This window comes from Vicugna pacos, chromosome X, assembly GCF_048564905.1.
Source record: "Vicugna pacos chromosome X, VicPac4, whole genome shotgun sequence".
Taxonomy (NCBI): Eukaryota; Metazoa; Chordata; class Mammalia; order Artiodactyla; family Camelidae; genus Vicugna; species Vicugna pacos.
Genome location: NC_133023.1, coordinates 40849793 through 40876546, shown reverse-complemented (window position 1 = coordinate 40876546; position 26754 = coordinate 40849793). Strand labels below are relative to the sequence as shown.

General features: G+C 42.3%; 1 protein-coding gene across 4 annotated transcripts in view; it reads left to right on the top strand.

The window, feature by feature from the left end:
- The window catches only part of SHROOM4 (shroom family member 4), a 196683-nt gene extending 173478 nt beyond the window's left edge, over positions 1-23205 (top strand). For 3 of the 4 annotated variants that reach the window (XM_072956511.1, XM_006217833.4, XM_031673961.2), the window contains 5 exons: positions 9099-9854; positions 13034-13183; positions 14049-14229; positions 18244-18513; positions 19659-23205. In XM_072956511.1, coding sequence (XP_072812612.1) covers positions 9099-9854; positions 13034-13183; positions 14049-14229; positions 18244-18513; positions 19659-19928 — 1627 coding nt within the window. In that variant the 3' untranslated portion in view covers positions 19929-23205. The remainder of the gene's footprint in view (positions 1-9098; positions 9855-13033; positions 13184-14048; positions 14230-18243; positions 18514-19658) is intronic. The other variant, XM_072956512.1, reaches the window with a different exon arrangement.
- The last annotated feature ends 3549 nt before the right edge of the window (positions 23206-26754 follow it).

The window sequence follows — 26754 nt, the reverse complement described above, 5'->3', positions numbered from 1 at the left end:
GATCCCCATGTCAGTGACAAACAGTGACATACTTACCAGACATGCTTCATCTCTCTCTTAGCTAGGATTTGTTTTGCTAGAATTCTCCATCAACCAGCACTTCCACTTACGTCTATGATAACTTGACATTTCTGAAGGACTACATCCCCAGAATTTGTGAATCTGCAAATTTGTCACCACCACTACAACATAGAACCTCCCCACCCCAACTAATGAACATTTTCTTATCTGGCTCAGAACCATTACTTTCTCAAGACCTTTACATTTCTCTTCACTCCCATCATCAGCACTAGTTTGCAAATAGTTTGCATTTCAGTGCCATTATTCACAAGGAAGCACATTTTCTCTCTACCATGGTTACTGTGCACCTGTATACCTTGACAATAACTAGAGACCCATCAAGTCACATTGAGATGGCAGTGCCAAGTGGTTGACTAGGCTCCCTCCTTTGCTTGGTGAATTGCCCTACAAACTAGTACTATGATGCCTTGCAAGTCAAATTCATACCCTCTGCAGAATGACCAGTTACTACATTTCATGGATCTTTAGGGTGATTCTCAAAGGGTTGACACCTCAAATGTTAAATACATGCATGCCAAAGAACTACCCTATATAATAATTGTTATTCATCACTGAGTGCCTTGAATACCTTTTAAACTATCTGAGATAGAATCATGTTCTTTATAACTTTGGTATCAAGTCTATTCCATTGTATTCTAGGGCTTTGAAATCCAGTACATTAACATCTGGTATACATGAGGACCCAAATATACACAAATTGCTTTCTCCCCCAGCACGTGCAATGTTTAATGATAGTGGAACACCAAAGTTCCTTAAGTAGCATCAAGATTCCTGGAAGTTTATGGACCTCCAGTATACCCATTATTTTATTTTGTAAATCTTCATCCCATTTGTCACATGGGTGGTATGTATATAGTTAATTAATGCATTTTATTTTGAGAGATTTTTTTTAAATGGCTTTATACCTCTTAAGATACCCTGGTGAGTTGGGAACCTGGTAGGCGGTGACTGCTTAGAGCATCACAAAGTGTGATCAGGAACCAGCAGTTTCATCATCATCTGGGAAATTGTTAGAAATAAAAATTCTCCACCCCCCCACCTAAGACCTACTAAATCAGAAATTCTGGGGGTAAGACTGAGCAACCTGTGTTTGAATAAGCCCTCCAAGTGATTCTGCTGTATGCTCAAGTTTCAGAACCACTGGATATTGGAGAATAGAGCCTCAGTAACCTCGGCCAGCCCGATCCTCAGTTAAATTGTTCACGTGGATATCAAACCCTCCAGGTCCCTTGACGATATGTTATGTACGATATGATATGTAATAAAATTTCTTTTACTAAATCTCTTGAGAAGTTTATGAGAATGCTGAAGAGGCAGCATGTTATGGTGATAAAAGCATGGGCACTGGAGTCAGATGGACCTTCATGGTACCTCTCCTCGCTGCTCATTCTTTTTATGTTCCCTCAGTTGTTTAACCTCCCTGAGCCTCATTTCTAACATGGACAAGAGAATACTCATACTAGAAGATTGTCTCAAGGGTCAAATGAGATCGAGTCAGTTAATTGTCCAGCTCTGTGCCTGACCTGTGATGGACTCACATGTTCAAGAGCGATCATGACCATCTCTTAGCACCATGTCTAAGGGGTCCTGAAGCATAATGGGAAGACCTTCTTGGAAACTCCAAATTAGGATCATTGGAGAGAGGGAGCTAGGCTTCACCCAGGAGAGCCTCAATAAAGCAAGGACCCTTCCAATCTCTTCAAAGGACACTGCTCCAGCCTCCTGGGGGCTGTAAAAGGTTCAGGAAGAGTCCTGACAGTTGCATCTGTTGTTGCCAGCCTAATTATTCCTCACTTGAAATTCTGTGGCCCCAGAGGTGGAGAAGAGTGGCCACAATAAGCTCTCTGGGCCCTTGTTCCCTCCGTGCATAGCCCCCTTGTGTCTCACTTCCTGGATCTTGCAAATACTTCCTTCAGCCATAAGCTGGGAGTGGCTGTTTCTCTTGGAGCAGTCTTATCTTTTGGCTGCCGACAAAATGCGGGAAAAAGGGAGAGGGGCTGGAACTGTGCATTCTGGCTGCTGAGATCCTGGAATGCCAAGCTATTGTGGTGAGTTTAAAAACAAAAATTCCAAACAGGACAACTTCAAAAAGCCTGAGGAGGAGAAGGGAGGTGATTTTTCAGTCTCTGCAAGTATCAGTTTTCATTTTCAATTACTATGAGGCCAAAAAAAAAAAAAGATTGTAACAAAAGGGGAAAATCTATTCATCAGAAGAACAGGCGACCTGTGCCGAGAGGAAGAGAGAAGAAATGCCCAGGACTTGGCACGTGATTTGCTTTTGTTTTTTGAGATGGAGTCTCTTTGCTGGTGTCAACAAAGCCCTTTCTCATACTTAGCTTTCATTCCTCCTCCCCTCCCTTCAGCATGAGCTAAAGTCTTTGTGAACACCTTGGGGATGAATACAGTGAAGGTACCTTGGGCCTCACCCCAGGCAACCTTGCTTCAGTGGGCTTGTCCCTGGGAGCCATATAAGGCAAAAGTTTCTGTCTGGACACTACTATTTCTTACTAGCTGGGAAAATGAATTATCCTTGCCAAGCCTCAGGATCCTCATCTACAAACTAGCAAAATGGTAACTCCTTCAATGAGCCAGTGTGACAATTCATAGAACTACATACGTGAAAGTGCCTAAGACAGTGCCTGACACATAGTAAGTAAAAAACTGTAGTCCTTTTCCCTTAATGAAGCTCCTTTTCTTCTTCCCTTCCAGGGAAGAATCCTGACTTGATCCCAAAGCAGAGTTGTAGATTTCTACACATATAAGAGGCTTGAGCCCTTTGAAAAGAGGACCTCTAGAAACTAGTATCCTTGGCTTGAGCCTGATACACTTCAGTGAAAGCCTCCCATTCACCAGTCAGCTTCAGCCATTAGTGCCTGGAAAGCAAGGGCTATGGTTTTACTCCTCTTAGATCTAGTCACCTTGCACAGTGTAATACTCAATAAGAGCTTGGAATGACTCGTGCACACACTGGCCCAGCTGATCCTATGGAGGGAGTCTTGCCTACTTCTGCTCCCCTGATGTAAGTGACTCAGCAAGGTTCAGACTGGTCTTATCCAGGCAATGTTGGTGGAAGGGCAGTGCTTTTCAAATTAGGATTGATGCAGAGAATAGCAATTTCCGGGTCGCCTTGCTAGAGCCCCGTACCTCTAGATAGTGCCCAAGTGCTGTGAATTGGGGCACCAAATGTCCCTAGAAGGGTCTGCTCCTTTTCTTCCAACTGATTCTGGAGTTGGCTACTTAGAGGTAAATTCTGTAAGGCAGACATAAATGATAAGTACCTAAATAAGACAACTGAGAATATCCAGTCTTGTTGATCTTCACACTGCTCTTAAACCTAAATTTGCCTTTTATTATCTCTCCCATTATAGTGTATGAGAAGAGTGAGTGAGTGAACCTAGGTTTAAAATCCTTGGTTATCCAGGGCCTCTTGGCCAGACAGCCATGTGGCTGAGCTGGGACCCTAGGTTTCCTGGTTTCTTGGCTATTGAGCAGGCTTGAACATTAACCAGGGGGCAGTGGAGCCCAGCTCCCTGGATGGGAACAAGGAGCAGGGCTGAAGCATATAGCAGTGCAGGTTGTACACTGAACAATTTTCATGACCATATGCAGTCACCCTGAGTAAGGGACTTCACTCTTAACAATAAACATCATTCTGTCGTTTATTAATCACCTTTCCATGTACCCAGCACCATTGCTAGGTCTTTTTTACTTAGTTAACCCTCACAGAAGCTTTGCAAGACAAATATTTTACTGAAACAGAGATAAATTACTTTGCTCAAGGTCATGCAGCTTTGGGGTTAGGGAGGCAGATTTTTAAATTTGATTGGAATTCAGACCCAAGACTCTCTAACACTGTGTCCTTTCCGTTCTTCTCTGTTGCCTTTCCTGTGCCCTGGCTAGGGAAGAGGAAAGAGTAGTAAATTTGATGACTAGCAAGAAGCAGGGTTTTTCTTACCAGAGCGGTAAGACATCAGCCCAACTGGGGCCTTTGGAGATATTCCTTTCACCACCTGAATTTCATAAGATCTAGACTTGGAGACCTCTGCCCGCAAACCACAACACTGTCATCTTTTTTACCCTGGACCTTTGTTTCCATAGTATGGTCCCTGAACCGCTGGTATTAAAACCCTTGGGGCAAACTGTTTAAAATGCAGGTTCCCAGGCCCCACCACTGTGGTATTAAATCTCCATTTCTAGAAGTGGAGTCGATGAATTTGCATTTTAAACATCTTTAGGTAATTCCCAGTGAGGGCCACTTTGATGACGAACAACTGTCCTAGACCAATGGTTTCCAACTTTTTAGATCATGCACCCTTCTCAGAAAGAATTTTTTGAGCATGCACCTTCAGTATATGTTGGTAATTTATTAATAAATCTCTTCTATCTACTTCTGTTCTAATATTTGTTTTTAAATGAAAAATGGTGAGGGTTTTTCATTAGTATTCTTCAGTGAGAATGGGCCCTAGTTTTCCTTTATGTATGTTCTAGTTGTTGGATTTTGGCATTTGGCAGGATTCTTTTCTTCTCCCCCTGTTCTCCAGATTTCAGAGTCTAGAAAATATAAATAGCAATGGGGTTGTCTGTTCCTTGAAGGCTGGTAGAATGAACACAAGACTATAAGAGTGTGCTAATTTTGGGTTGTCAAATTTATCAATTTTTTTTACTGTGGTAACTGGGGGTTTAGATGTTTTCATTCTTCTGCAGTTTTGGTAATTTTTGTTTTCCTATAAAACTCTTCTAAGTTTTCAAATTTGTTTTCATAGGGCAGAGTAAATGGTTCTCTTACTCTTTTCATTTACTCTGTAACTGTGGTTATTTCTCCATTTCTAATTTTGTGCATTTAGGGTTTTTAATTAGATTAGCAAGTGGTTTATCTGTTTTACTGTTTTATATTTTCTTTTGAAGAAAGCTTTTGGCTTTAATTATTAGCTCCATCATTTGTTTTCCAGTGTATTAATTTCCGCCATTAGTTTTCTTTCTGCTTTGCTTAGGTCTATTTTGGGGGCTCTTAACTTCTTTTGTTGAAAACATAATTCATTTATTCTAATTTGTTCTTATGCATTAATGTAAGTATTTGACTATAAATGTTCCTTTAACTATTGCTTTAATCAACCATATCCTCTAGTTTCTGATATTTTCATTGTTGTTATTTTCTAGGTATTCTACAATTTCAGATTAGATTTCCTCTTTGACTAGAGTGGAAGATATTTTTTACCTTTTATTTTCTATGTGCTTGAAGTTTTTGTTTTTTTATTTTTGTTATTAATTTATAGTGTTGCTGTATTGTGGTTGGATACTAATCTACCATACTGGAAGTCTGCACTACTTCCACTTTTTGACTTAATATATAGTCAATTAAAATTTTTTCAATGGGCTCTTGAAAATTTTGAAAGTAGAATCTCTTTTTAGTGTATGAAGAAATTTAGATTCTTTTGATTGTCATTATCTGTCATCAGCTGAAACAGTCTTATATTTTGTTTCTGCTTTTTTCTACCTTTGCATTTTCTATACAATCACTTTATGAATTTTGATTCTATGTTATTTGGTACATAAATATTCAAGGTAATTAGATCTTAATTATGTTTTCTAATCATTAATATTATAGTGACCTTCTTTGTCTTGTTTTTTTGCTTTTCGCCTTTAATTCAACTTTCTAATGCTATGAGTATCATGGCCCTTGGGGTATTTTTTTGGAATTAGATCATTTATTAAATGTTTATTGAATGCCTGCATTGTGCCAGGCACTAGGTACCAGATGAATGAGGCACACAAGATCTCTGCCCTTATGGGGATGTACACTCTGAGAAAGACAAAATAGAAAAAGGATAATTAAAAATAAGTTGTCTCTACTTTAGATTAAGTGGTCAGGAAAGGTCTCTCTGCCTAATAGCATTTGTCATCCTGTTACTTTCCACTCACTACCTTGTTTGTTTGTTTGTTTCCTGAGGGGGGAAGTACCAGGTGGAACAGTTTGTACACAAGGGATTATTATCATCTTAAGGAGCTATAGGTGGGCGAAGGTCCAAATGAGAGAGCATGGGGATGTGTGGCTATGAATTTCTGATCCACATGAGGGATGAGCTAGCCAGGATGGGAGATGAGGGGAGTGAAGGAGGTCTTGCTTTCCGTCCTATCTGAGTGTGGCTATTGTGTATTATTATTTTTTAAGGAAATTTTCCCAGTCGTCAACATGACTATTGAATGGACATTCTGTCTGATGATTTAATTGAACTGCTGGAATTTCCTGACAGTAGGCAGTACTTAGCATGATGCTGATTGCTCACAGGCTACAGCAGGAAACCAGATCTTCAGGCTTACAGGGCTTAACTGTTTAAACTCTGAGACTAAAGAGATATCCTTCGACTTTGGTTATTCTTTATTATACAGAAGTTTGACTTTTTATACATACGTAAATAAACCTGGACTTCTGTTCCTTGAGTATACTTTTCCAATACTTATGAGAGTCTTATTTCACCTTACAAATGACAATTTTTTACTTTTCTGATTTTTTTTTCTTATAAGTATATAATATATATATATGTATATACATATATTAACGTTTTACACACACATACCCTTAACTCTTGAATCTGAAATTCATTTTGGTATATCATATATGGTGCAGCTCTAAATAAAACTGCTCTGAAATTGTCTCAAAAATATCTATTAATTTTTCTTTATCTTCTGACTTTGGAAGGTGAATTGTATGGAATTATATGACATTTTTATAGATAGTTTGATATGTTTCTGGACTTTCTCTTCTGTAGAAAAATATTTTATTATACAGTAGTTCCCCCTTACCCATGGGAGATACATTCCAAGACCCCGCCATGGATGCCTGAAACCACAGATAGTACCAAACCCTGTGTATACTGTTTTTTCCTACACATACATACCTATGATAAAGTTTAATTTATAAATTAGGCAGAGTAATAAATTAACAATGACTAATATTATAATAGAACATTATAAACAATATATGTGAATGCTGTCTCTCTCCTTAATCAGTTTCCTCAACTCAGCCAGAAATGTGGCAGTGGCTTCTTCACTGGCAGATGCAGCCTCTACAGTATTTTTCTATATTTCAGTCCAAGCCTATTCCTGAATCTTTGTAATTATCCCTTTCTTGCAGTAAATGGCTGGTGTCACTCATTTCAGGGGATCCCTTGCTGAAGTCTTCATAGAGACTCCGTACTTTCTGGCACAACACGTTGCCATCAATAAGAATGCGTTTTCTGTTCATGTTCTTCCACCCACAGATTTAATACCTTTTCCATCTTAACTTAGCACATATCATGCACTGTGACAGAACTTGCAGTTTGAGGTGTGACAGCAAAACTAGCAAGAATTTCTTTTTCCTTCTTTACAATGTTATGGATTTGTTCTTACTGTAGATCTTAGCAACCTCAGCATATGATTTTTTTCTTTCCTTATTAAGTCGAGGACTTTCCTCTTGTCACTTAAAAGAAGCACTTTACAGCTTCTCTTTGGCAGATCCAAATTGCCAGCATCACTACTCATGGGCCTTGGGGCCACTATTAAGTAAAATAAAGGTTACTTCAACACAAGCACTGTGATACTGTGACAGTCAATCTGATAACCTAGATGGCTACTAAGTGACTAATGGGTGGGATCTGCTAGACAAAGAAATGATTTATATCCTGGGCAGGATGGAGCAGGACAGTGGGAGATTTCATCACACTGCTTAGAATAGCACACAATTTAAAATTTATAATTGTTTATTTCTGGAAGTTTTCATTTATTATTTTTCAGACAATGGTTGACTACAGTTAACTGAAACTGTGGCTAGTGAAACAGCAGATAAATGGGGACTACTGTATCTTGCTTTATTTTGCAAGTTAACAGAATTCTATAGTTAAAAATTCCTGTTGAGAATTCCAATTGGAATTGTGTTATAAGGGGATAGGGTTTTTTTTTTTGAAGTATAGTTAGTTTACAATGTTGTGTCAATTTCTGGTGTACAGCATCATGTTTCAGTCATGCATGTACATACATATATTCATTGTTATATGTTTTTTCAGAAGGAGATAGTTTAAATCCAAAATAGCAGGTATTTGTGAATGGCCTGCTTGATGTTTTTCGGTACAAGAACATGGACAGAAAGTATACATGTCAAATTCATGACATAGCTTTCAGGTAGAGAGGCAGCAGGGGAATAGAAGTGAGGAGTGAAGCAAAGGATGTTATTTATTTATTTTTAAAAAGTCATGACATATAGATGGAGAAGTGTTAAAACGTGCTAAATTCTGGGCAGTAGATGGGAACGTGAACGTTTATTACAGCAGTCTCTGTATGTTTTCAAATATTGGAAAACTTTCCTCATTAAAAACAACAAACCGAAACAACAGATATAGCAGGATAACCACTCTTGCAAACCCCAGAACACAGCACATTCAATCTGAGTACTACAAACAGAGTGGGGTAGTGTGTGTATCTAGCCTTTGGAGCGAGACTTTCCATGTTTGAATCCTCGCTCTGCCCCTTACTAGCTTTATGACCCCGAGCAATTAATTAACCTGTCCATGCCTCCGTTTCCCAAGCTGTAAAACCAGGACAATAATAATACCTACTTCCTAGGGTGATTGTGAGGATTAAATAAATTAAGACATGGAAAGTACTTAAAACAGTACCTGGCACTTAGTACATGCTCAGTGTCTGCTGTCAATATTATAGATGGTATATTAGCATTACTATTATTATTATTACATTTACTACCTATATTGTTTTGTAGCCATTTAAAATTTTATGTAAGTTGAGGAGGGGAGAGGGTATAGCTCAGTGGTAGAGCACATGTTTAGCATGCACGAGGTCCTGGGGTTCAATACCCAGTACCTTCATTAAAAAATAAATAAATAAACCTAATTACCTCACCCCCCCCAAGAAAAAACCAAAAAAATTTTAAAAATAAGTAAAATTTTACGTAAATGATGTCATCGAAAATTTTGGAGCCATCGCAATTTGCTGGTTTCACACAACCTTCGTCTGCTATTTTGCAGGGAAATTGCTCATTCCAAGGCTAGCTTTTCATGGGCAACCCCCTTCCATCCTTGTCTTGAGAACCCAGCACTGGACTTGTCAAGCCACCGAGCTGTCTCTTCTCTTGACCTCCTTGGAGACTTCAAGCACGCCTCCAAAAAAACAGAGGAAACTTCCGTCTATGAAGAGGAGAGTTCCATGTCCTCCACGCCCCGTCCGCTACGTGGCCGGGCCTTCTCAGAGAGCCACATCAGCTTGGAGCCCCAGAGCTCCCAGGCCTGGGGGCAGCATAGGAAGGAGCTCTTTACCAAAGTTGATGAGACCCAGCCGGATCGCCTGGGTGCCAGGAAGAAGGCCTTTCCTCCTCCTCGCCCTCCTCCTCCCAACTGGGAAAAATACCGCCTCTTTCGTGCAGCCCAGCAGCAACAGCAGAAGCAGCAAACGCAGCAGCAAGAGGAGGAGGAGGAAGAGGAAGAGGAGGAAGAAGGGATGGAGGAGGAGGAGGAGGAGGAGGGGGAAGAGGAGGAGCTACCACCCCAGTATTTCAGTTCAGAAACCACTGGTTCTGGTGCCCTCAATCCCGAAGAGGTCCTGAAGCAGCAGGGCTCCAAAAGCCTTCCAGCAGAGCAAGAATCCTTTGCTCTCCATTCCATTGATTTTCTGCCTCCAGTAAGGGGCCACTTGGGATCTCAGCCGGAGAAGGCTCAGCCCCCTTGCTACTATGGCATTGGTGGCCATTGGAGGACCTCAGAGCAGGAGACCGCTGATTCCCCCAAGTAAGTGCTTATGAAAGACATTTAGCCCTTAAAGAGGCAGCAGTGTGAGGTTCACTTCCACCTCCACCATTTCCCAGCTGCATGACCTTGGGCTGGGCAAACTTTTCCTAGACTCAGTTCTCTCACCCGGAAAATGGGCATGATGATACCTATTCCACGTGGTTGTTGCGATCATGAGGATAATGCATGTAAGGCATAGCCCCATGCTTAGTGCAGAGTTAGTGCTCAGTAAGTGGTGGTTGTGGGTGTTCTTATCCCTAAATATCACTATCAAGATGCTATACTTACTGTTTCTCAGTTTGTCTTTAAAGTATGCATCCATTTCTGGCCCCTGAGCCAGAAAACCTTAAACAGCTTGTGGCCCTTTCCAGAAGCCTGGCTCTGGCCCTTTTCTGCCTTTTCTCCTACTTGCTCTCTCAAACAAGAGGCCAGCTCACCACCTGACCTGCCTGAGCTTCTAAACTCTTCCCCCACCCCCAGGATCAAAGGTGTTTCTGGGGTTGGGTGCTTTATGCCCCGATCATTCCTTACAACAGTCAAAAGCATGCTTTTCCTCTTCCACTTTCTCCATCATCCACACCCGTGTTTCCTCTGCCTTTTTGCATTTACTTCAATGTACAGATGGTACTACCAAAAGTAGTAGTTGACAGGGTCAGCTGCCTGGGCAGGGAGGCCAAAGCCGGAGTGTGGTCTGGCCACAGGACTCTTCTATTCACTGTGGAAAGCTCTCCCCTACTCTCTGCTGGGGATGGAGGTGGGGGTGGTGTCAATCCTTTAAGTGCTGTCTTTAAATGCCTCTATAGAAGGGAATTGCCTGAGATTTGTTGCTATGAGAAGTCCCTGGTTATTGTGTCTTTTACTGACAGGCAAATCCATTGCTTGGCTATCTGGAGCTAGTTGAGAACTTTTCCAGCCTAAGGTGTCACAAGCCCAGCCCTTAGAGGGCCTGGTTCCCAGACCCTGTGAGAATCTCTTATCAGATTCCTAGTGGCTGTTTCTCAAGCTGCTCATCTAGCTGGGGAGCATTCTTACTGGAATTAAAATACACATGTGGAAAGTGATTGTGATCATTACCTATCATGGCAGGGAGAAGGAAAGGTGACCTAACACATAGTAGGTACTTCATATTTCAGAAGAAGTAATGAATAAAGGAGTACATGAACATGTATTAAGCATTTTCTATGTGCCAGACACTGCTAGTCATTTCCTGGCTATTATTTCGGTTAATCTTCCCAACAGCCCGATGGGCCATGATTATCCTTCATTTAGGCTTTATTTAGGTAACTAAAGCTGAGCAAAATATGAGACTGACTGACTCAGAATTACACAGAAAAGATTCAGAGTTCTTTTCCTCGTGACTATGGGATGCGAGGGGAAACGTGTTTGCACACCACCCTGGCTTGTGGCTGGAAAAAAAAAACAATTACAGAAGCTTCTTTGAGTGATGGAGATTTCAGGAACCACATCATTCCCAACATAGCTAAGATGTTTTGCCTGTTTACTGTGTGTCGAGCATTCTTCTAAGCACTTCTGTGTATTGATTGAGTTAATCTTTGCAACAAGCCTATGAAATAGATACCATGAGTCTCCTACATTTTTGTAAGAGGAGAAAAATGAGGCACAGGGAAATAAAGTTGCAGAAGATCACGGGTAGCCAGAACCCAGATAGTCTGGCCCACTGTGCCCACTATATCACCCCAGGATCTCTGGGCTCCTCGAGAAGATCCTATTCAGACCCTCCAAGAGCACAGGGTTTTAACCAATGGAAAGTGGCTTTAAGGTTTTGTAAGGGAGAGGAGTGTTAAGAGCAAGTAGGTGTGTAATATTTCGAATCTAAAATGCAAACAAAAAGACATTCTAATTTCAGCCCAGTTAAACTAGAGTATCTCTATAACCCACATACTATTTAGTTACATGTAGTTAGGATACATGTAGATGCAGGTTAGTGGAATTATTGAGTGTTGGTTAAATCTAATAACTCTGACTCAAGTCCGGGTATAGTTTGCTTTATGGACTCCATGTATTTCATCTCAGTGTTCTGTAGAGGGAATCTGATTTTTGCATCAGTATTCATTATCAAAGTCAGATGATGTTCTCATAGATCCTCTATACTCTCTTCCCTTTTAATGGAGATTATCCAGGAAGGAGCCCTAGAACATAGTGCCTAATATGAAACACTAATACTACAGGACAGGGCCGTGTCTGCTGGGGAGCTGAGTCTCCAATTAGCACATCCTTTAAAATTGTTTTCTAGTTTTATTGAGATATAATTGACATACAGCCACATTACCCTCTTTTTAAAAAAAAAATTCTCTGCTTTTTTTCCCAGTGCTTTCTGACTGAACTCACACACATGCCCTAAACATTTTTCTCGTAGATTGGAATTCCCTAAGTTCATACATTCATCTTCTCTCCAGAATGTTCTCTCTTTCTCTGCTAGCATATAGTCTAGCCAGAAAATTCCTTACCTGTAGGGTTTTATATGATGTCAAGTTGGCCCTTTGGCAGTAGAACATCGTGGCTAAAAGCACAGGTTCTGGAGTTAGGTCACCTAGATCTGAATCACGGGTCTGCCACTTACTGTCTGGTGACCCCAGGAAAGTCACTTTCCCTCTCAGTGCCTCATGTTCTTCATCCATAAAATGGTTGTCATGAGTATTACATTTTATGTCTATATTTACACACACACACGTGCGCACATGTACCTATATATCCTAGGACAGCTCCTGGGCATAGTAAGCACTGTGTGAATGTTCCCTAGCAGCAGTCCTTTATCACTGCTATTAGCTTAAACATCTACATGTAAAATGAATACCTAAGATGAGAAATATTGGCATGCCCAATTTTCTTTTGTGTGATGAATTAGGAGACAGCATAGCATGAATCAGTAAATAGCTGTGGAGCCTTTTAACCATTATTTTTGACCTTTATCTAAGAGCTGCAAATAGCTGCAAAAATGACTAATGAGTCTCTCCTGTTTTTTTCCTTTCAAACAGCTAGAGGTTAGTGAAGGGGCAGTGACACACACAGACAGGTGGAGGGTAGGGATGGCGGGTAGGCAACAAGAATAGAGTAGGGGTGGGCCTCCTCTTTGTATAAACCATAGGCAAAATTATTTGCTCCTCCATCCCTGAAGCCTAACATTGAAGCATTTCTTTCCATCTCTTTCTTCACACCAGACCAGAAGCTCTGATGGCAGAAGAGTCCAAACCCAAGCCAGTGTGGAGCCAGAGCTACTTCTTTCCTGAGGAACAGCTTTCTTTCATGGGCTGGGGCCCTGAGAAGCAGCACTTCAACCCTGCAGGCTTCAGTGACCCCAAGACCACAGGGTCTGCTGCTACAATTGTCCAGCCCCTGGGCACCACTGATTTCAGTTCCCCCCTCCCATTTTGTTCTACAACCATGGAGGAGGCTGCTGCTACTGGGGATGTGCCACGGGTGGAGAGATGTAATCCTTTCTCAGGCCGAAGGCCCACCCCACATTGGGCAGTCTCAGAAGAGCTCACAAGAGATGTGGTGGGCCATGACAAGTCTCTGGCAGGGGTGCTAACCCCAGCCTCCAAATGGTGACCACTGCTGAGGTCATGGGTGACCTCTTTGCTATGGGAAATCTGTTACAGAGGGATTGTTTCAAGCAGGAGTGGCACCACTGGGAAAGAAGTGATGAGCATGTCCAGGAAAGCCCCATGGTGCCTTTGTAAGCAAGCAGACTAGATAAAGCCAGAGCAGGCAGGGGTCCAGGATGGGTAGGAGGGAGGACAGGAGTCTTGGAAGACAAATAGCTAAGGTCTCAGACACATGCCTACCACCCAGCCCCTCTCCTGGGGCCATGAACCAAGGGAAATCATTGATAATCAGAAGCCTAGAACTGTAGGGGCCTGCTAGTTTTTCTGGATTTTAGTGGAGTGTTAATGGCCAAACCGCTTGATCTCTTAAGAAATCCCTGTAGCTGTGGAAGTCAAGGACATATAAATAGCCCTCTAAGTTCTTAAAGTTGGCCTTGACTTGGTTTCTAGATAGCCTTCATGTGGCCTGTTTATGTTTGAACAGTGCTTCCCAGTCAGTTATTTCCTTATCTTACAACTCCTTGGTGAAGCAGGGTCCCATTTTACAAATGGGGAAATTAAGAAGCAGAAAGGTCAGTGGGCTCTCAACAGAGGTGTTCAAATGGTCTTTTTTTGTTTGTTTTCACAGACAAGAGTTTCAGCACTTCTCACCTCCTCAGGGGGCCCCAGGGATCCCTACCTCTTACTCAGCTTATTACAATATTTCTGTGGCCAAAGCAGAGCTGCTGAACAAGTTGAAAGACCAACCAGAGATGGCAGAGATTGGCCTGGGAGATGAGGAAATTGACCATGAACTGGCTCAAAAAAAGGTGAAGTTTTTGGCTATGGCTTAGGGACTTTTAGCATTTAGCTTGAGTGTGTCTGGAGGTTGACCCTATCTCTATGCCCTCCAGAATATCTTGGTGCCTTCCTCTATTTTCAGTGTGGAAATCAAATAGCCTCTCTGGGTTTCTAACAAATGCATCTCCAATGTCTTTTTATTTTTCATTGAAGTATATTCAGTTTACAATGTTGTGTTAGTTTCTAGTGTATAGCATAGTGATTCAGTTATATATATATATATATATATATATATACTCTCATTCCTTTTCATGTTATTTTTCATTATAGGCCATTTCAAGGTTCCAATCTCTTTTTGATCCATTCAGTAATAGTAAGAATGTTATAGCAATCATAATCATCATCACAATGTCTCTCAAATCCTTAAAGCAACTCTACAAGGTAGATATTACTGTCTTCTTTGTCCCAGTTGAGAGGACCAGGTTGCCCAGGGTTACAGACTAAGTGGTAGATCCAGAACTTGAAGTCAAGACTGTCTGACTTTCAACTCTGAAATAAACCAACCTTGTAAGTAACTCGCTACCCAGGGCACATTAGAGCTTTTGCCTGTGATCTCTAACCAGCTGCAGCCATTGTTTGTATTCTGTGTAACCTTCTGGAAGAGAGAACAGACTGACCAAGAAAGAAAAGGAGAAATGACAGGCCAGTAAACTTCCATATTTATTTGCGAGGAGAGTCAATAATCTCTTAAAAATACTAAAATAGATACATAGGGACAATGTTTTTGTTGTTCTGAAGCCTCCTCTTTCTTCCTCTAAGTGCCACTGGCCTGGTGTTCTAATCAAATTCCTGGAATCACTTTACCCTCCCTGCACTTACCCATTTTATTTCGTAAGCAAAGAGGGTTTCCATGACAACTTCCAAGGCCCAATTTACCACTTTGTGGACATCTGAACTCAACTTAAACTGCTCTTCTGCCCGTCTTTCTCATTCAGGACATGACCTGTACAAAAGCTCAAGGCCATTTGCAAGAGACCCCTTACCACTTCCCAATCTGAAGCAACATGTTAGGGAGAGAATAGGAAGCATGGTGGTATCAAAGTTTTACTGATCCAGAAGCCATATTTCCTGAGCACGGCTGGGCTGCTCCTGGCTTCCTCAGGACCTTTTTATTAGGCGCAAACCTAATCAAAGTCTGACCAGGAGAAGAGAGAAATGATCAGAAATGACAAAGCACAGAACAGCGGGTATTGATTTGAAGTGATTGTGGGTGGGCTAAGAACCAGTTTTTGTCTCTGAGTAAAATCGGTGAGGAAGGTCACCAATTTGCAATATCCCACAAAAGCCACTTTGCTCCAGCTGGGTCTGTGATGACACCACAGCTCTAGCTGCTACACTTGCCCCAGAGTTGAAGTTCAGGTGGCAAAGCCCAAGTGCCAAGAAACAAAGGGCTGTTGTGTCCACTTTCATCCTTCTACATCTGTGGAATCTAAGAGCTGGGGACAGGTAGGTGATTTTCCAAGTTGATCGTTTGGCCCTCAGCCCTCCCTTGTTGCTGGCATTGAGTTTTGTTTGGGAAAACATAGGGTGAGGATATAACTGGGAGCTTCTTGGCATCTAATTGTGTTGCCTCATTCATAACATTGATCCCTAATTTCCAGTGGGGTTTTTAAATTGAAGTATGGTCAGTTTACAGTGTTGTGTTAATTTCTCATGTATAGCATAGTGATTCAGTTATACACACACACACACACACACATATATTCTTTTTCATATTTTTTTCATTATAGGATATTTCAAGATATTGAATGTAGTTCCCTGTGCTCTACAGTAGGACTTGTTTATCTATTTTATATATAGTAGTTAGTATCTGCAAATCTCAAACTCCCAATTTATCCCTACACCATCCCCCTTCCCTCCCACCCGGTAACCATAAGTTTGTTTTTTATCCCAGTGTGTTTTGGAATTTTCCCTAAATGTAAACCTCTTACACTCCAGACTAAGATCATGGTGATCACTTGACTTTTGACCAGTTCTGAAATATGACAACAGGCCCAAACCCAAAGCAGGCTCTCTTGGTCTTGGTCACCGTGGACATGTCTAAATAAACTACTAGAAAGGAACACACTCTAGAAAACTATAAGCCTATGATCCCAGAGTATCCAGGCAAGAATAGTAAGAAAACAAACACTGAAGGATACTTTCCACGTACAAGATACTATTCTAAGCAGGTAGCATGTATTAGCTCATTTCATTTTTCATAACAACACAATGAGTTAGGTAATATTGTTACCCCATCTTTTAGATGGCAAAATTGAGGCACAAATAGGCTGAGTAATTTGCTCAAGGTCACAGCACTACTTTGTGGCAGAGCTGGGGTTCAAACCAAGGTAATCTGGCACTAAGTCCATGCCATTAGCCATGATGCAATACTGACTGCAAAGGCTGAAAGCCACCTGGGACAGGTCTCCTCTTGTCAGAACCTTGCAGCTAGACAAGTATTCATTAGCTCAGAGTGCCTGGTAGTGGTAGAAGTAATAGTAGTAGTAGTAATAATAAGAATAGTAGTAATAATGGTATCAAAACACATGTATTGAGCACTGAACATGCCAGGCATAATACTGAGTATTTTAATTCTATGATCTCATTTAACCCTCATAACAATGAGGGTTTGGGGGAACACCTCTCCAATTTACAGATGAGGAACCTGAAGTTTCAGTGGGATCAGGTATCTTGCCCAAGGTTGCACAGTTTGGAGGAGGTGGAACTGGAATTCAGGCATCTTTGACTCCCAGACTCCACTTTACCGCATGAGCTTCCCAGAACTGGCTACATGGAGACAGGAGACAAATCAAAAGACACAGGTGGTGCTTCCTTTGAGAAACTTAACAAGCAGGAGTGGAGAGGGATTGTACGCACACACGTGAAACAGGAAGCGATCAACTTTCACATTACACTCTGGGGTTCTCATTCTCAAAGACTGGAGAGTTTAGAAAAAGATCATTGAAAGAGGAGAGATGGGGACAGGGGCTTCCCACAGGGAGGGTGGGGGCAAAGCTGAGCTCTGAAGAAAGAATGGGAATAGCCAATGTGAAGGAAGAGATAAAGAGCTGGTGGAACTGCATAAGCCAATCAGGAACAGAAGAATGAGTGTTGTGAACACGGAGAGGGAGGTGCTAATCCTCAAAGGCTCAGAGGAGTGAGATTAGATTGGTAGGTTTAGGCCAGACTGAATAATCATCAAAGCAGCTGCTTTAACAGCAGGGTTAGTATATACTACACCCTGGGCATGCCTTATCTTATTGAATCCTTATTGCAATTCAGTGGAGTCAATACAGCAGTTACCCCCATTCTGCATCTAAAGAAAATAAAACTCTGGGGTGGGGGTGGAGGTACAGCTCAGTGGTGGAGTGCATGCTTAGCATGCACAAGGTCCTGGGTTCAATCCCCAGTACCTCCATTAAAAAAAAAGTAAAACTCCATAAAGAAAGTCACCTAAGGTCACACAGCTAGGATGTAGCAGAGCTAGCAGTCAAACCTAGTCATTGTGACTCTAGAACTCACACTTGTATACAAAAGGCCTCAAAAGCCAAGCTGAGGGGGGAGTGGTGCAGATCTAGCACAGTGCCATCAACATCAGAGGTGCTGAATCGGACTGGAGAATGAACGAAGCAATAGACAAAACTTGATGGCACTGCTTCTCTAAACTATGCTTTTACAAGCATTCATGTTTATTTAAGTAGCCTCCACAAGTGTTTATTGAGTTACATTTGGCAGATGACAATTAGCCGATGGGTGCCACTCATCTAATGCCAAGAAATTTGGTGGTGACAGAGCTTTCTCGCAGATCTGAAGCAATGGGAAAGAAGGCACCTGTCCAGAAAACTAGAATTGCTCATAACTTCCCCAGGCTTCCTTTGTTTGCAATGACTAGGGCAGAGCCCACCATCTGTTTCTCAGATCTCAAAACAGAGCTTACAGGCACAGTTCGTTTCTGTCGGTCCCCATTCTCATCCTTTGCTTCCCTTGTTTATTTCTTCTAGATACAGCTGATTGAAAGCATTGGCAGAAAACTTTCTGTCCTGCGGGAGGCCCAGCGAGGACTGCTGGAGGACATCAGTGCCAATTCTGCCCTTGGGGAGGAGGTGGAGGCCAACCTAAAAGCTGTCTGCAAATCCAATGAGTTTGAAAAATATCGTTTGTTTATCGGGGACTTGGACAAAGTAGTCAACTTGCTGCTGTCGCTCTCTGGACGACTGGCCCGGGTGGAGAATGCTCTCAACAGCATAGATTCAGAGGCCAGCCAGGAGAAGGTAGGGTTGAGGTCTCCAGGGTGTGGATGGAGGGAAATGCCATCTGCTTCTTCCCAGGGGTCCCTCTTTCAAGTATGACTAGTCTGGGAGGCAATAAAGCCTAGTGTGAAGTGAGGGCACTGGCTTTTAAGTGCCTGGAAATTCTGGCTTTACCACTAAGTAACTGTGTGGCCGTGGGAAACTTATTTAACCTTGCTCTGTCTCAGTCTCCTCAAAAATGGGGTGAACGCACTGCCCACCTCATTGGGTGGTGAGACTTAAATTTGATAATCCATGTTAATGACTTAAAACAGATCCTGGAACAGGGTAAACAATGAATCAATGGTAGCTGCCAGCTGTAGTAGTAGTAGTAGTAGGTGAAGGAGTAGTAGGAGGAGGGGTAATAGGAGTAATAGTAGCAGCAGCAGCAATTCAGCCTCACTCAGAGTTAAAGGAGGAGGTCTCACCAAGTAGTTGAGACTGGGAGGCTGTCAGTTTCACAGGTTGGGTCGCTCTACATACATTCCTGAACCAAAACTGCAGTACATGGGGAGGGTATAGCTCAGTGGTAGAGCACATGCTTAGCATGTACAAGGTCCTGGGTTCAATCCCCAGTACCTCCATTAAAATAAATAAACCTAATCACCTCTCCCCGCAAAAAAAATTTTTTTTAAAGAAACAGCAGTACCTTTTCCTATCCAAGTGGTTTTGGATACAAATTTGAACCCACAGTAAAAGGTACGTATACTTACGCATACACACATGGGTATACACTCACACATGGACGCTCACACAGAGACACTCACCATTTTGAAAGCATTGTCTCAGTGATGGTTTTTCACCTGATGGAATGCATATAAGCTGGCTTTGTCAGAGCCTTCCCCAACTCCGACCCCAGGGATGGACCATGCATTAAAAACAGTTTAGAGATGGAAAGAGGTGATTGCCCATCCCCCTGTTCAGAATTGCTGTCATGTTTATCCTTCTCCCTGCTACAGGAAAGAAAGGCTTTTGCAGGAAGGTGGACTTCAGGGCGGGAAATCTAGGACTGATCGATGGATGAGCAGAGTGGGGTGGTTGCTCTGTGGCCGCATCCCTGGTTGAGCACTGGGTGGGGCAGATGACTGGTCATTGGGCTGGCCCTTATTGGACTTCTGCTTCCCCAGTTGGTGCTGATTGAGAAGAAGCAGCAGCTGACAGGGCAGTTGGCAGATGCCAAGGAGCTGAAGGAGCATGTGGACCGCCGGGAGAAGCTGGTGTTTGGCATGGTCTCCCGCTACCTGCCTCAGGACCAGCTCCAAGATTACCAGCACTTTGTGAAGATGAAATCTGCTCTCATCATTGAACAGCGAGAGCTGGAAGAGAAGATCAAGCTTGGGGAAGAGCAGCTTAAATGTCTCAGGGAGAGCCTACTCCTGGGGCCCAGTAATTTCTAAGTCCACCAACAGACTGCCTACACCATCCCTGCCCAGCCACAGTGGGAAGTGCTTTCAATCTTCGTTAGCAGTTTGTTAGCAAGTAGATAGCAGTTAGTTAGCCGTGTGTGCCATATTCTCTACTAGCCTGGACGTCTCTCACTGCCCCTTCACCTAGCAGTGTTCCCAACCAGCTAAGAGAACCTGGGGAGGCCCCAAGCTTCTACCCTAGGGAGTAGAAGGCAGAAATTGGAGCTGCAGCCAAGGGCAATCAGACAACCACACTCTCCAGCCCACAGTTTGCATGGACAAGCGCTTACCACACACAGAACCAACCAAGTGCCTTCCTTCTTCCTGGTACTAGGACACTGTGAACACCATGCACTCCCACACACCCAACCATCATCAGCCTCTGAAGTCTCAGAGGGAAGTTGCCCGTGCAGCTCCACTCTGCCCCATGCATGGCTGGTGGACCGGCCATTTCCCAGGGAGATCTGCCTGTCTTGAAGGCATTTCCCCCACCACCAGCCTGAGGGCCTCACCTTAGCTTTGCAGTCAGAAGCCCGGAAGGAGAAGTGACATGTAACAGAATGTGAACCAAGGTTGGGACTCCCTAGGTGCCCTGCTGGAAGGAGCTGCACTTAAGCAAATTGGCTCCACCCTACCTCCCCCAGCATCCACTACAGAGGGAAAGAGGCCTGTCTTCAGCCCTGGCTAGTGTGGCTCTCCTCCTGTCCTAAGACTTTGGTCTACCACTTCCTGTATCATCTTGCCTTTGCATTGCTGAGGGTTACAGGGGCCTATGCTAAGGGCTTCCCACTATGGGCCATTTATAACCCTACTAAAGCTAACTTCTGGATACATGTTTTATTATTAGGGGGAGGGGGCGTTACTGTTATATTTTAAATGGCCTTTTAATTTTATTTATTGTTCTGTCTTGATTGTTTCTTTCCCGTTTTTAAACTAACAAGGTGAGAAGAGGGGAGTTGGAGAGGGAAAAGTTAGCCCAGAAGGAATACATTTTCTGCAGGTCAACCTGAATTCACCATGGCTAAGTAAGCAAGTACCAAGGCCTGGAATTCTTCCCATTGTCACTGACGAGTGTCTAAGAAAGGAGTCCTCCCTTCAGAACTCAGAGCTTCCTCACTGTGGGCTGGCCCTATACTTCCCTTGAAGTCTGGATGACCATGAGCTCAGAATTCCCCAACAGGGTTCCATTTTCTCATACTTATTTTTTTTCTCGAAACCAAAGAAATCTGAAAGTGACGAAAGTTCACCCATTTGTCTACCATCTATCTACAAGCTAAGGGAGGCATAGAGGTGAGCTCTGGAAGAGATCCTCTATCGAATTGTTTTCTTAGCCTGGGGTCTGGCTCAGGAAACTGAAATTTACGGTAGCTGGAAGTTCGAGCCAGGCCCAGCCCCCCCGCCCCCCACTCGGAGCAAGTCACAATCCAGCCGGGATCTGAGGCACACAAACAAGGAATGCTGCTGCTGTTGCCAAGGTCCCGACACCGGTAGCCAGTTGCTAGCCTGGAAAAGCCCTCAGGTAGGTGATGGCAGGAAAGGAGTTATGGCCAAACTGGCCCATTATCCATCTCAGTTCCCTAGTCCTTATGAACTGGGGCCCATGCTTGGTCTCACAGTCCTGCTCAGCCAGCCGGGCATTGGGCATCCCTTCAAGTTACTGCTGAGTTCCTCAGGGTCCTGGGAGGTTAACTGTAGCAGCAGGGGTGCCTCATTCAACCAAAGAATTTGCCAAGGAACTTTGCTGCTGCTACAAATACTGGTTGCTAGCTTCCGTTTCCTCTTCATTGTATTTGGAAACAATGGAAGAATCTTGGCCAGCAGGGTGTCCTGTAGGGAGGGGGGCCCTGAGTATGCTCTGAGTACACTGCTGCTGTCAGACCACTGTTAAAATGTCAACCTGCCATTCTCCCACCATGTGGAGAAATCTACTCTATTCAGGAAGGCTGCTGGCATATAAAAGGCTAGGCTTACCCGAGCCCAGGCTGAGGAAGGTGGGGGAATACTTTGAATAGAGGCTGTGGTTGCCACCTTTTTTTTTCTTTTTTTTTCTTTTTTTTTCTTTTTGGTAAACAGGCTATAAGACAAACAATGAGCAAGCCGAGATGTCCTGTGTTGGGGGGATGAGGCCAATGTAGTCCATCATTCTAAGATGTGTTTTTGACTAGAACAGCTTTTGGGGAATATAGCCCAGGGAAAAGAGTGACTGCTTACCTGGACACCATGACCATGGTGTGGGCTTTTCTAGTCAGCGTTAGAATGGTTGTACCTTAAGTTTAGCACACTAAGAGTACTGTTGACTCTTTTTGTGTGTGTCCCTCATCCCACCTCAAGTTCTTCTGAAGTTGGAATCAGAGCACAAGAATGCTCATGTTCAAACAGAGGGACAGTTTCCAAAGCACTTAATAAAAATAACCCCCAAACTATATTGAGCAGTGAAGCTTGGCAGACGCAGGTGAACGACTGGCCAGGCACAGATGCCCTCCCCCTGCTGATGTAGCAGCCTGTCGTGACTGCAAAGCTGCCAGTATTACTTGAGATGCAGTGTCTCTCACCATTCTCATTTTCTGGGTGATGGACTAGCCCATGTCCCCCTCACTCCCCTGTCCTGGAGCTCCTCTGGGTCATTGAGTCTCCTTGAGTCCCATCAGCAGCAGACTCAGCCAGGGGAGAGCAGTAAATACTCAATGGGGATTCAAGAGAAGGGACAGAGACACTGAAAATAAAGCCCTAGAAAGGGAGAGACTAGAAACAGAGGAACTAACAGAGAAGGAGAAAAGATGAAAAGCCTCTTCCGAGGTCCAGTTCAGGTTCTGTTTTCCACTTAACCTCATGTGCCAAAAAGCTGCCGAGGGGCACCAGAGCCACAACCTTGACCCCAGCCTCCCTAAAGGTGCTGCTCTGTCAGTAGCAGGCCCCCAGTGGAGGAAACTGGGCACATTCCTGGCCACTTCCTCCTGTCTAGACCTTGGTGTCTCCCACTGTCTTTGCCAAAGGAGTTGTCTAGGTCATTACTATTTCTGTAACAACGTATTATATTCTTTGAAGATTAGTAGGTCTTTAGAGGGGGGTGGGGCAGGGGGCAATTTCTATAGGGAAAGAACCAGTGTTTGTTGTACAACTGTTGGGGGGGTCATCCTATCCCATGTGAAGCTATTATTTTTCTGAATCGTATTGTTTCTGCATTTGTGTCCTCCACCACTCCCTCCTTGGCTGACATTGATATGCCTGCCAGATTGTCATCAAGGGTCATACTTCAATAAAAGGTGCTAAGGACAAAAAAAAAATTATCTCATGTGTTTTGACTGAGGTGATGGAAATCCCCTAATATTCTGCTGAAAAGTATTGGAAAGGAATTTGGTTACTTTCCCTCAATCCTTCATAAGTAACTACATGATCAGAGTCTTACCCACATTCCTAAACCCTTACCCTAGCCCCTCAGGGATAACATTGATGCTATACCATTCATTATCCCTCTAAATCTCAAATAATTGAGAATTCAGGAAGAATCAACAATAGCTATATGAACTCAAGTGTAGACCTCAGCAGTATAGAGAACCCAGTTCTGGACTCTATCCTAATCAGAGGTGAGCCACATTCTAGACCTCCTCTAATCCTGACTTCTGTCTACTTAGTATTATCTTACTTCCACCTGATAGTCTGGTCTCACAACTTTACTCTTAGTCATTCATCAGCTCTCCAAGATAACATCAAGGTTTAGACCCAAATACACTCTAGGGAGTTCCTCTGACCCTGAAAAGTTCCCCTTTTCCCTGATCCCTGCATTGTTCATATTCCAACTGATCTCCTCCTATTCCAGATATCCAGTGCAGTAGAGGGGAGAGCACCCAGCTTTGGCATTAGAATGGGCTGGGTTCCAATCTTCATCCTGCCACTTATTCCATAAATGGATTATCTGCTCACCTTTGGAGTTCATTTTCTTATCTATAAAGTGGGGACAACAATATATATCTTACAGGATTGCTGTGGTTTAAAAATAATGAATGAAAGCCACCTGCTATCTACTAAGAAGTTGTTAGACAGAATCCCAGACTTCATCCCAAAACCACTGACAGCAGCCTACATTTTTAACTAGATTCCCAGGAGATTCACATTTTTAACTAGATTCCCAGGAGATTCATATGCATATTAAAGGTTGAGGAGCACTGACTTACTGCAAACACACTCAGTACACAGTAACCGTAATTCTAGTCTAGTTACTCAATTCATTCTGTTCTAATCCAGACATGTCCTTGCTCTTCTTGTACTGCTCACAAATACCTGCCTAAATGAGTTCAGTGAGGTCACAGGATACAAGGTTGACATATAAAATCACTTCAGTTTCTAGACACTAGTGACAAACAACCTGAAAACAATTCCATTTATAGTAGCCTCAAAAAGAATAAAATACTTATGAACTCATTTAACACTGTAAGTGTAAGAAGTGTAAGAATTTTACACTGAAAACCTACAAAACATTGTTGAAAGAAATTGAAAAAAAATCTAAATAAATGTAAAGACACACTATGTTCATGGATTGAAAGGGTTAATACTGTTTAGGTGACAGTACTCCCCCAAATTGACCTACAGATTCAATGCAATCCTTATGAGAATCCCAGCTGTCTTCTTTACATAAATTGAAAAGTCAAACCTAAAATTCATGTGGCATTACAAGGGACCCAGAATAGTAAAACAATCCTAAAAAAAAAAAGTTGGAGGACTCACACCTCTTGATTTCGAATCTTACTACAGAGCTACAGTAACCAAGACAGTGTGATATATGCACAAAGATAGACATATAAATAAATAGAATAATATTGAGAATACAGGAATAAACCCTCATATTTATGGTCAGTTAATTTTCAATAGTGGTATCAAAATGATAAAATGGAGAAAGAACAGTTTTTCAGCAAATGATACAAGGACAACTGGGTTGTATCCACATGGAAAAGAAAGAAGTTAGACCCTTTCCTTATACCACACACACAAGTTAACTTGAAATGGATTACAAACCTAAATGGAAGCATTACAATTACAAAACTCTTAGAAGAAAACATAGGAATAAATCTTCCTGACATTGAGTTAGGCAATGACCCCTTAGATAGAACTCCAAAAGCAAAAGTGACAAAAAATATCAATAAATTGGAGTACATCAAAATTTAAACCTCTTGTGCTGCAGACAATACCATCGAGAAAGTAAAAAGACAATCTACATAATTGGGAAAAATCTAATATTGCACTTTTATTCAGAACATATAAAGAACTCTTATAATTCAATAACAAAAATAACTAGTTCAAAATGGGCAAAATTATTTTTGTAAGAATAGACATTTCTCCAAAAGATATATGCAAATAGCCAATAAGCACAGGGAAAGATGCTCAACATTAAAGAAATACAAATCAAAACCACAATGGGATACCACTTCATACCCACTCTGATGCTTATAATAAAAAAGACAGATGATAACAAGTGTTGGTGAGGATATGGAGAAATTGAAACATTCATACATTGCTGGTGGGTAAAATGTAAAATGATGTGGCCATGTGAAAACAATTTGACAGTTTCTTAAAATGTGAAGCATAGTTTCCATATGACTTAGCAGTTACAAGCCTAGGCATCTACCCAAGAGAATTGAAAATGGGCATTCAAACAAAAACACATACACAAGTGTTCAAAGCAGCGTTATTCATAATAGCCAAAAAGTAGAAACAACCTAAATGTCCATCAACTGAGGAAGAGGTAAACAAACAAGCTTTGGTGGGATATTATTCAGCCATAAAGAAGGAGGAGGTACTGATACATGCTACAACACAGATGAACCTTGAAAACATTATGCCAAGTCAAAGAAGCCAGTCACAAAAGATCACACATTGTATGACTCCACTTATATGAAATGTCTAGAATAGGCAGATCTACAGAGGCAGAAAGCAGATTAGTGGTTGCCAAGGGCTGGTGGGCTGGGGGAATGAGGACTGACTGCGGATGGGCGTGAAGTTTCTTTCTGGGGTGATGAAAATATTCCAAAATTAGATTGTCATCATGGTTGCCCAACTGTGAATATACCATAAACCACTGAATTGTACACTTATGTGGGTGAGCAATATGGAATATGAATTATTTCTCAATAAAAGTGGCTTAAAACCAATTTTTTCCTATTTCTCTCAGTCTCATTTCTATTGATCAAAATCCAGATTAATGGTAAGCATGCAATTCACACCTGAGCCTGAAAGATAACAGTATTCACACTATTTGTTTTTTGGGAGGGAGACTGTCCTTACATTCCTTCCCCTTGCAGACTTGGCGGACTCAGCAACACAAGGAGTAGAAGTAGCCTCAGCTCTGTCTCATGACATCAGCGGGAATAGTAGGAATGGGATCTACTGGGGAAGAGGGCAATCTTTCTAGGCAAGAAGTATGGTTATAGTTAAGGACTTCAACTCGATAGGCAAATAAATCAGGTTTTAGATCCTGACTCCACCAATCTACTATGCCTCCTATATAAGTTACTTGGCCTCTCTCAACCTTCATCTCTACAAGGGGACTAATTAAAGTATCACCTCAAAGAGTTATTATGAAGATTGAATGAAATCATCCATATAAAGCACTTAAAATCATGCCCACTATACAGGAGGTATTCAATACATATTATCTGCTAGATTTATTATTTCTATTGAGGTGAGATGAAAGCAAAACAATTTAAGGAAAAGTAAAGCACCCTCAACTTTGGAATCAGACAGCTCTGTTCATATGACCTTGGGACGTCACTTCATTTATGGAGACTTAGCTCCTCTGTAATAACGAAGATAAGCATCCTTCTCT